Source organism: Lethenteron reissneri, chromosome 57 (assembly GCF_015708825.2).
Source record: "Lethenteron reissneri isolate LAM-NWPU_2019-01 chromosome 57, ASM1570882v1, whole genome shotgun sequence".
NCBI lineage: Eukaryota > Metazoa > Chordata > Hyperoartia > Petromyzontiformes > Petromyzontidae > Lethenteron > Lethenteron reissneri.
This window is the reverse complement of record NC_083835.1, coordinates 875,117-886,361: the sequence shown is the minus strand read 5'-3', so window position 1 is coordinate 886,361 and position 11,245 is coordinate 875,117. Positions and strand designations below refer to the sequence as shown.

The window sequence follows — 11,245 nt, the reverse complement described above, 5'->3', positions numbered from 1 at the left end:
ATGAAGACACCCTCACGCCGTGCGAGTCGTGTGGGTTCGGTTCTTGGACCGTACCTCCAGCCTGCGGCGTGGTGTGCTTCCGTGAACAACAGGCAGCATATGCATAGGAGCATAGAACTACAGTATAACAACAATAGATGTTGCTGCTGCAAGGCTAGTTCTCTGCCAATGCACGTCTGCCTGCGGCCTACAATAACAGGCTGTTGTGCGTGGTGGTTACCCATCCAGGCACCCTTCCTACACGACCGTCTCCCCAGCGTTGATGAGTCGGACAAAATACAATCCAGAGGGGCTCTCCAGTGCGGAGACCCTTCTTCCCGCAGTGGCTTGAACCAGCTATTGCAGGGCTGCCCCTTTTAAACACAATGTCTAATAAGATAACGCTCTGTACGTTAAATAATGAGTCATTTTGGCAACTCTAGGCTCGTGTGTTTATCTTATATAGGGGAGCATTAATAGTGAATGTGCCAATTGTTTGTTAATTGTATTTGATGTTTCGGTGTAATCATTGCTTGCCACCTCATTATTTCCATGCTATTAAGCTGTACAGAACAATTTTCGATAGAAATTATAATATAATAGCGTTGATCTTGCAACCGATTTGCATGAAGCTAATGGTGTTAATTCACACCGTGTTTTCCCCCGATGGCCTGGGTGTTCACGTGGTACATGGTGTGCGGACGTGCATTCAGAATTCACAAAGTTCACGAGGAGTGTTGTGTGCGAGTCTCTTTGCTGGGCAATGACGTGCCTATTGGGGGCAGTACATCAAGTAGGGTTTCTAACCAATTTGTGTGGAGCTTGAGCGCCATCCTCTCCTCTGTGTCGGTGACTTCAAGGTCCCGTATTCCCATAGGCAAGGGATGCTGTGGCGGTGTAAATGGGTCATGGTGAGCGCACTGAACTTGCAATCAAGAGGACACCAGTTCGATTCCATGTTTCTGTGCGGCAGTCGAAACAACGTTCCCCCCCCTTCCCCACTGCCTCTGTCCACCCAGTAAATGGGTGCATGGTAGGTATTCGACCGACAGGTCAGGTGTGGTGGGGCAAAGTGTGGGTGCTCCACCTTCTTCCTGATGTCTGGCCGGTGTGTAAGAATAGGCCAAATGCTCTCTAAAAAGGAGTTCACTTAAACTCTCTCATAAAGGTAATGTCGGCATGGAGAGGCCTCCATCCAGCAGTGAATCGACTAGTCGTTGTGTGCACGTATAACTCTTTCAAATGCAACTGGCCGAAGATCCCAAGCGGGACATATTTTAGCAATCCGTGTCTGCTCCGTAATGCCTTTGCTGGGCAAAACGTGCAGAAGCATCCTGATACTGTGCACACGCTGGGCACAAGCCGCGCCATTCACAACAATTCCTCTCCACTCCGTGCAAATCCGTCACAAATAATCTCGTAGTGCCGTGGAGCTGACATTTGTTTTTGTCTTCGGGCAACGCCACTAATAAAAACCCCTTTTGTCAACTACGCTTGTCGCAGTCCACTCTATATTCGTTATCATAGAGAGACTGGTCTTGCCCCAGGCGCTGAGCCCTGTGGGAAGGACACGAGGAGAGCGAAACTGAAATTGAATATCAGTTATTTTGGCCCCAGCTGCGGAAAACTACTCCGCCGGCTCGAGATGGGAAAGAGACGTCGTGATGTGCAGATATTAGTTTTGTCTGGGGAGTAGAGGTGGGATCTTTTAATCAGTGGTGTAAAGTGCAACAGGAACAAAAGCTCTCCGATGGAAATGTTCGAGTGTATTTCGTGTCCGCTCTAACCTCTGCCTCCCGGCTCTATCCAGTCACTCAACAGGAGACGTGTACTCAAAATACACCACCACAATTACAACTATTCAGGAAGGTCCTAGGCAGCTACATCTATATCATTGCATGTCTACGCCTTCTTTCGTGTCGCTGATGTTATTTTGTTGTTATTCTACATAATGTGATAGCTAAACAATGCCGTCCTACTGTGTTAGGCGAACAATATTTGAGTGTTTAAGTCACGCATAACCACATGCTGGGAAGAGACTATTCCCATGAGTGTCACTGAATACCGTCTGTGCAATTGCTAATGGCCTTTGTGAACACCTATGCATATGAGATCTTTCTCAAAACTTCGCAAAATGGACGATTAAATATTTTAAAGCATATTTCACTCTGTATTTTACGTCAAGTGGGGAGGTTGTTTTAGAATACTGTACGTGTAAAATAGCGCTCTAATGAGCACACCGCGCTAATGGTTAGACCGACTGTCTCTGGATGAAGCAATCTGGAGATTTGTCCTTGGTACAGATTGGCTGAAGGGCATGCGGTGGCAGAGAGCGATGCTCTATCAGGATTAATCTGGCTCACTGGGTGAGACTCAATCAGGTTAGAAGCAGTACGCCGGGGCCTGACTCTACACAGCCCAGCAGCTGAAATGCTCCCAACGCCCCAACCTCTCTCTTTGCCTGCTTTCCTGCTGCTGCACTGTAATGCTTGTGGTTGTTGTTTGGCTGCATGGTCATTGATATCAGGGCATCATTCCAGCCGGAGCTCACCGGGACTGAGCTCTGAAAAATACGAACCATCATTTCCCTATTTCCTCCTTACCACACCTTTTTCTTGCGATCTGTTGGGATTTGCGGGTGGTGGGGGTGGCGGTAGGATCCAGGGAGTTGGGGATTGTAGGGCGATAGAAAACGTGAAAATTCTACGATAAATTATATGGCTATTATCATGCAGACGCAGTTTAGAAGCAACACACTGAGCCTCTCTGCGCGTTCGGTAATTGCAACGCTACAAAAGCCTTCCCACCTCCCTCCCCGCACACTCACCACCAATGTCTTTCAGTGTTGCATTTCTGAATGATCGTTAAAGATGATTGCATTGTTTATCAGAAAAAGTGGTTAACGCGCTGCGCGATTAACCCTGCGGTTTGAGTTCAATCCCTGGCCAGAGTGCCGATCGATACCACAACCGTACCTCGTCACTCCCTCTTCATCAACCTGTACTGACCATCATGGTGAGGTATGGTCATGGGAATTGGGAGACCTTCATCCACGAGTGGATTGACATAGGGCTGTAAAATTTTTATTTTTAAACTCAACAGTGGTAGCCCTATGGATAGACTCTCATCCCTGTGTGGATTTTCCACCATTGACTAAGGACTGTAGACAGATGAGCGCTGCACCACGCTTATGTGAGCAGGAAAACTCTGGAATTTACCATTATTCGCATGACTATTATAATTTTACAATTACACATGCCACTGGACAATATTGGTCTGAAAGCCGTTGGCTGATGGACTAAATATATGAGTGTTTGAATACGGAGACACAGAATTGGACTCAGTTTATATTTTATTTTACCCACAATGCTCCACGGCAACACATAATGAATTTGTGTACCTTATTTCACATTGGTCTCTCCGAAATGAAGCAATCTTGAATTGCAGCGGAAGAATGATTTGTGTACCAAACGTTACATTTCTAGGTCAGAGTGCTGTAAATATTGTGGTACACTGACAAGCCAACAAAATTGGATACATCTGCAAAGTGTCATGCCTTGCAGTTGCCTACGTACGGATGCTGATGAAATGGAAGTGTCTGGCCGCTTGTTCTTGCAATACGTCAATTACTGAACCACGGTAACGTCTGCTCTGAACGTCTTGATAATCGCCTCCTACTACTGTGGCCCAGCCTCGTCTGTCTGCAATTTCTACTCTTGGATAATCGTTGCCGTGATTTGGGGCAAGCTGTTGCGTGTACTCAGGACGAGATGGACTTTGATTTCCCTGGTCATTATCCAGCAGCTTCAATTTTGGGACGATGGCCCTGCCGATTATGAGGCCACAACGATAATGCAAACCTCATCAACGTGGGGATACGGCATTCCCTCTCCCATTCTCGTGGCAAATCGGAGTCGTGATGTGGGGCTGCCAGTGTTTTTACACACCCAATGTGCAAACCTACCACACTCACTTCCATCTCATCCGTTGTGTTCATCCAACGCACGGCAGATCACAACGCTTCTCTCTCTCTGCTTCTGCGCTCACAGAGAGCGACTTTGAGATTCCCTCTCGTCATCTCTCTTCCCAAGCTCTCATTATAACCTCGCTAAATTCTAGGAATGTGAATACGCTCATCTATTGTCAACTTTGACGCTGTGTGTTGCTGGAAGCTTCGTGTTTTTGGGCCTGTACTGAGCAACTTGAAAAATATAGTAAAATAATTAGCAACATAAATATATTAGGGTGTACATTTCGCTTAAAGGCATGAATTAGTTTCATTCGCTAGAAGGAATGGATGGCCAATGGTTAAGAGTAATGACAGTGGCATTAGTTTGGGTGATGTTGCTGCTTGAATTTCCCAATGCGGTCATTTACGGTGAATTTATGAAAAAAAAAGACAAATCTAGACCCTGTGGTGGACACACAGGTGCCTTCTCCTGCTCCGTGAAACATGTGCGCCTACTCTTTTATTTTTTATTCTCACGCAGTATTAAACAGGCTGCCCGCCGGGCTCCAACCGCGCAAACCACAGCGCCCGAGCGGTTTATGGAAGACGTTGCACGCACACGGACAACATGGACACACACATACACACACCTTGTGTATGATAGCTTTTTATTCATTATAGACAGTTTCTTTTTTATAGCACATTGGGCAATTTATGTGTGAGCAACAAAGCATTTATCGTGATATAATTAAGATGGTCACTTTAAAATGACTGTAGACTATGGAAAATAACTGTAACGCAACATTGCATGGCACTGCACTCACTAAGGTGTAACACTGTAAAGAATAACGGCTCTAAGTACATGAAAAGTAACCCTACGAGGTCCCTAAGAGCCCAATACACAATAAAGAGTTATATTAAGCGTTGTCACTTCATGTTTATTAGCTTTATACACTAAGCAGCGTTAGCAAATCACTTACATCCATGTAATCCATAAAGAAAAAAGATCAACATGTAATTATCATTTGTCTTTCATCCCTGAAAACAAATACTGTAACGAAATTAAAGTACAGGATATAACAATTTTACATGGTGAGAAATAATCAGTCGGCTGCAAGCAGAGTGACAATCATCGTCGTCATCCTTGGCTCTGCGAGCAACACGCGTCAACAAAAACACGGTGCTGTGGAAAAGTTGGGGTCGATAACATCTCGTCGCAAACCCAACACTTTGCCGTCAGCGATGAGTTAAACCCACATCATCCCAACAGGAGAACGCGTGCAGGCTGGAAACAAAGAGAAACAGCGACGAGCAAAAGGCGCGCTGCTCACAACCAGCAGGAAGGCACGACTCCCATCGTGCCCTGCATGCTGTGCGACCTCAACAATAATAACAACACGGCGGCCACAGGCTCACCCGGTGGACACGGAACATCGTCGGGTCAACGTTAGCCCAACGTTGCACATTTACCGGGCGGCTCCTTTGGGGATAGAGGGAAGAGGGGGCTGGTGGTCTGGACAAGACTGAGAGCGTTGTTGCGACGTGCAAGGCATGATGGGAGTTGTGCTGTCTGCTAGGCGCACGCGACTGCGCGCGGCACAGGAGGGCTCGAAACAAGGGCAGCATCGGGCGTGAGGAAACACAACCTGGCGAAGGTGTTGCAGCCTCGTGTTTGGGTTCATCCCTTTCACTGCCCCACGTCAACGGGGCAGTACCGCTCCCAACAACAGGAGCACCCCTCCCTCCCCCCTCGGCAGATATTTTAACTGCTATAACTTTCATATTTTTTAAAAGCTCTCTTTGACGATATGAAAAAAGCAACTAGCTACGACGGCCCCGACTTAACATGGCTTGTTTGTAAATTGAATGTTTTTGATTGTAAAAGTGTTTATTTCATTGTATTCCCCAAGAAGTCGTTAGTCTTAGAAAATGTTTAATTGCTTAACTTTTACACATCGCCGACGTTGGGAATGATCGGACCAATTTCAATGTGCAGGTGTCATCGATACGCCTTCATAATGTGGAGGAATTACACTAACCAGGCTCTCAGACCGTAAATCGCTTTCTTAACAAAGCTTCGTCGGCCGTGTGTGACTGCCCCAGATACACAACACACACATATATATACTATACATATTTCTTTTGTTTTGTTCGTAAGAATCACTTATTCACTGTACACTCAACAGAATGATAAAGGAAAAAATAAGATACATTTATAGCAGTGGAGTCCATTGTACAAGGACAGACAATGGTGCTGATATTGTGACTAACCATTGCTTCACTTCGCTAGCAATGCCACAGTACGCGGACTGTTCTGGGCTTTTTTTGACAGAGCACTTGAAGGCCAATTTGGCATAAATCCTAGCCAAGTGCATTTAAAGACATCTTACTGTGCTGTTATATATACTATATGCTAATAATGTACGCTATGTATACTTTGTTTTATATACACACACTTACATATACCGCATATGCTGACTGCGTGTAGTCTATACGCACGCCGCATATACAACACACATTCTCTCTTCTGCGCGCTCGCTTATCCCACTACTTTGATAGTTGTCATGTTTCGTTGATAGAGTACAGTCTGCTCCAAGCATTTATTTATTATTCATATATTCTTTCATAACGGATTTTGTTTGTATACAGGGTATAAAATTAGCAGAGGGGAGGAAGGCGGCGAGGGGGGGGGGTGAGATTTTACGAAAAAGTTTTATTGCTGTATAAAACCAAACAAAGGACAGCTTCATACGCCGGTCGCGCCTGGCAAGGTAGCGGCAGCTGTCGGGCTAAATGAGAATAGGAGTAAAATCACCTCAATAAAGACCGTTCGTTGTTCAGCACATCAAAAGGTCTTGGCACATCCGTGTCTCTGTACATTGTTTTGTGATCACCAGGTCGTCTGTCGTCGTAGCAAGAGTTGCAAAAGGCAGAGGCCGGCGGCTCGATGCGGCTAGACGCGGGTGGTGGAGTGCGCGTGGGGCAGAGTGGCGCTGTTCATGACAGCGAAGCCGCCGAAGGTGTGCATCGGCTGCATGGCGCTCGGGATGAGCGTGATGGTGTTGGGCGTCATGAGCGGAATGTCGTCGGGCGACCGCCGCATGGCGAGCGCGTAGTCGCACTCGGGCCCGCCCGCCACGTTGGGCCGCAGCGCGTCCAGGGCCACGCACGGGAAGTCGCAGGTGTGCTCCTCGCCCTCCACGCCGCTGCCCAGCTGCTGCTGCTGCTGCTTCATCTGCAGCGTCATGACCTCCTCGTCGCGGTTGCCGCGACCCATCCGCTCGCCGGCGCCCGCCCGCTCGGGTCCGCACCCGCGCTCGGGGCTCTGCCGGCGGTAGGCGCCGTGCCGGCTCTTGTCCCGGCGGTAGTAGAGCGCGGCGAAGGCCAGCACGTTGAGGAAGAGCAGCGAGGCGCCCACGGCGATGGTGACGCTCAGCTCCGTCGAGTAGTCTCGCTGGTCCTCCACGAGGACGCTGGAGGCGTCGGCGGGGCCCCGTGCGTCTCCGCCCTTCTTGACGCCGTCGTCCTGCCCGCGGCCCTTCCCGGGCGCCGCCGCGGACGAGGCGACGGCGGCGGCGGGCCGGCGGGTCGTCACCGACCACGAGGGCCGCGTCCCCGAGCGGCGGGGAGCTCCCCCGGCGGAGGAGGAGGAGGAGGCCGGCGTGGCGTAGGGCGAGGGCGCCTTGGTGGTGGTGCTCGTGTACTGGAACATGTCGTGCAGGTTGTGCAGGTGCGGCACCAGCTCCAGCCAGAAGGCCACCTTGGTGGCGCGGTAGTGCTCACGCACGCGCGGCTTCAGACCGATGTGCAGGTAGTGCTGGTCCTTGGGGGAGTACTTGGACCAGGCCATCTCCTCGTAGCGGTTGGGCTTGTTGTGGATGAACTTGGTGTCCTGCGGCACCGGCGCGTTCGGGTCCCTGCATCCGCCCGGAGGGGGGGGGGGGGCAAGGCAGGTGACGCGTGAGTACGGTACAACGGGCGCGCGCCAGCCACGTCGCGTGTCGGGGCAGCTGTTTAGAATCTTGAAGACTTGGGCCTGTGCCCAGAAGCTGTGATTGAAAAAATGCTATAACCGCGTTATTTTTATTCCTGCCTAATTTGTTTGTATTCGTAAAAGTTTTATGCACTGTTAGGAACCATTTCTCAAATGTATACATAGTGTATTGTGTGAACGCTGGTTAAAAAGAAACAGAGGGTCTATTTATCCTCTCACCTGGTTATAAATAGCATATATAAATGAATGAATGTGCGTGATTTAATTATTTTACCGATCTTTTCCATTACCTTTTTGACCAAGTGTTCCGCTCTCAATGAGGTGACAGATTAAAAACAGCAACAACAATGGTCATGCAAGGCGGCACAGTGGTTGTGTTATTGTGTGCGAATGCCTTTGCCCGTAAATTAAATATTGATATTCTGTGTTGTGATGCAACGCTTGATTAACACCTCGGAATTTATTCCAGCACGAAGAAATATCGAAATTCGTCTTCTGTTCCACCTTGTAAACAAACACTCCCTTCATAATTACCATTCCCTGAAGAACGACTGCTGCAAGAAATGGTAGATTATTATATTTGTATCAGTTATGACGACAATAAAAAAATATTGTCCTTTATTTAGGAAAATCCTTCAGGCTTTTTTTTCAGCAGCGTCCTGAATTATGATGTTTGCTTGAACAAAAAAACCCCCACACGTATGACAGTATGGCACTAAAAGCTCCACACAGATAGATTCAACATTCTATTTCTGTACTGGCACACTTGGTATTCCAGTCCAGGCAGTCTCCCATCCAAGTACAAACCAGGCCCAACTCTCCTTAGCGTCTGCTATCTGGTGAGACATGGGTCCACTCAGTGATGTGGTCATAGGTCAACTGTAAGGCATTGTTCATGACAACAGTGAAAAAGTATTTCCAGTTTGTGCTTCACCCACCACCACTGCTGTCATTGACTCATCTTATTTCATGTCGAACTATTTGCACACATGTACAGTACATCCATGGAGAGACTGGTTCTTGTCATGGAAAATGAAATTTCTAAGGTAGCCCGTCTGATTCAGAGGTCAGAAACACCGACGAGGTGGCACCTCGGGCATCTTGGGTTCGAATCTGAGTTTCATCCGTTTGCGATCAAAGCAGCAGATGCCGAGCTATTGCGAGTTAATGGTTCGGCCGGGATCTGGTTATCTATGACGTCATGTATGATGTTAAATCCGTGGGTTTTTTTTACCTCATTTGCCGAAATTTCAGTTTTGACTGCCAATGGTGATGAACATCTCTCTATTAGGCATAACGTCTGGGAAAGCAAACATATTTGGAATAATGTGTGTGTGTGTGTAAGGGGGTCACTTGAAGGGAGATCTCAACAGTTGTTCTGGGTAATCACCTTCTGTGGGACACTCTCTAAATACGAGGTAATGTACTGTTCAGCGAGAGTTCCGAGTAGACATTTATATGTGTCGTACGTAGCGTGATGGCAGGAGCAAAATTGGAATAAAATTGGGATTTTTTTTTGTAAACAATTTTTTTAAAAAACGAGATGGAATTTCTCTTCACCCACTGGCACACGACCGAGATTTGGAGATGAGCAATGCCTCTAACATTCACTGGACTGTGTGGTGGTGATGGTGGTCACTCTGACTTTTCAACTGTATCCTCTACCCTCACCCGCAGAATGAATTGCTCAAAATGTCCCGTGAAATCGCCTCAGGCTGGCCAGTGCTTGTGCCCAAGAACTGATAAAGACGGTGTTCACCTCCTGAGTCCAACTGCCAGGCTCCCCTCCTTCCACACACACACAAGTACACCGCCTTTGCTATGTGTTCAAGAAATTCACAAAAAGATCTAAAGAATTACATTGTTTGTTACTTTTTGCATCCTTCAGCTGTCCACACTGCCAGCACATTCACAGACACACACACACAGAACACAGACCCCCCTTTAGCTTCAGCTCACTGTTGAGGCAATCGCTGTTAGTGAGCACCCTTTCAAGCCAACACAGCAACATGAGGGGGTGGTGTGGCTAGCACCACGCCCGGCCACCTTTGTCTCTCCACTGGTTGTTTACAAGTTTAACCGTGCACTCATTTGAAGCTGAACTGACCTAGGGGAGATCCAGCACCAGTTTAGACATTAGTCACCGATGTTGGCCATGGACAGGAATCGAACTCGGGTCACCCGGTTCACAGCATAGTGCGGTAACCACTACTCTACCGCTTCCCATAATACACAAAAACACAGACACCTACGTCCACAAAAACTACGCTCACATTCGCAGGGTCTGTGCATGTGTGCACAACACATTAACAGTGTCTGTGCATGTATTTGCACGACACACATACAGACAAACAGACAGACACACGAACGCACAAGACGCGTACACACAAAGACAACACACACACACACACCATCAACTGGCACAGACACAGAGACGAACAACCGCTGTGTACACACTTCGGACAAAAACATCGGTGCGCATCATGTCGCCGGGGATAGCTTTCGCAAAAACAATTTCCAACTCTCTCCACTCCCATTATCAATACCACAGGTGGTAGCTCATCATCAAAACATCGGCTCATCAAAACATCGGCTCATCATCAACGCCACGGGGTGGCTTGCTCAGTCCAGTTCCTGTGAACGTCCAGTCCAATACAAGGAACGTGAACGGGGTTTCGTCACTGACGAGACTCTCTGGGTCGGTGTGTGGGCCCCGCAGGCGTGGAGTGGGGCAAGGCACCGCACGCGCGCAGCGTGGGGCCTCGGGCGTCACCGCATCTCTTTAATGTACTTCCCCAAAGTGGCGCGGTGCCCTCTGCTGATTGTACAAAGTTACCTCTCATTGATTCATAATGGCAATCACAAAGCGATGTGTGCGTGCCGATGTTATCTTTACCGTTTCGTGCATTCGTTGCCGTAGAAAGCGACGGCGGTATTTGCCTTCCGCAATTTCCTGCGGCGCCACGCGCGCACCCCGTTTTGTCAATCGATGCCCGTCCACACCGTGAGGTTTTTTGAACCGTACTTCACCAGACTGGTCAGTGTGGCTTGGTGAAGGTGGGGGAGGCAGTGCAGAACGTCAGTGGATTCCACTGCACTGCCCTCTAACCCGCACGACGTGCCCTCTATCGCCTGTGCGTGTTTTATACACCACGAGCACTATGCAGCCTCAAACCAAGTTCTGGCAAGATAATAGGTAACTTCTGGCTAATATGTAGTGCAGTATATGAAACAAATGAAATATATGGAGTCATTAAGAATCTTAAAAATAAACGTTGTGTCTTTTGTTAGCGTGGTTAATTGCTTGGTTATTCACTAATTCC

At 48.2% G+C, this 11,245-nt stretch overlaps 1 protein-coding gene across 1 annotated transcript in view; it reads right to left on the bottom strand.

The window, feature by feature from the left end:
* Positions 1 to 4,597: 4,597 nt before the first annotated feature.
* The window catches only part of LOC133357255 (neuroligin-3-like), a 238,432-nt gene continuing 231,784 nt past the window's right edge, over positions 4,598 to 11,245 (bottom strand). Inside the window, 1 exon segment of the mRNA XM_061575106.1 lies at positions 4,598 to 7,845. Within this exon segment, the coding sequence (XP_061431090.1) occupies positions 6,882 to 7,845 (964 nt within the window). The 3' untranslated portion in view covers positions 4,598 to 6,881.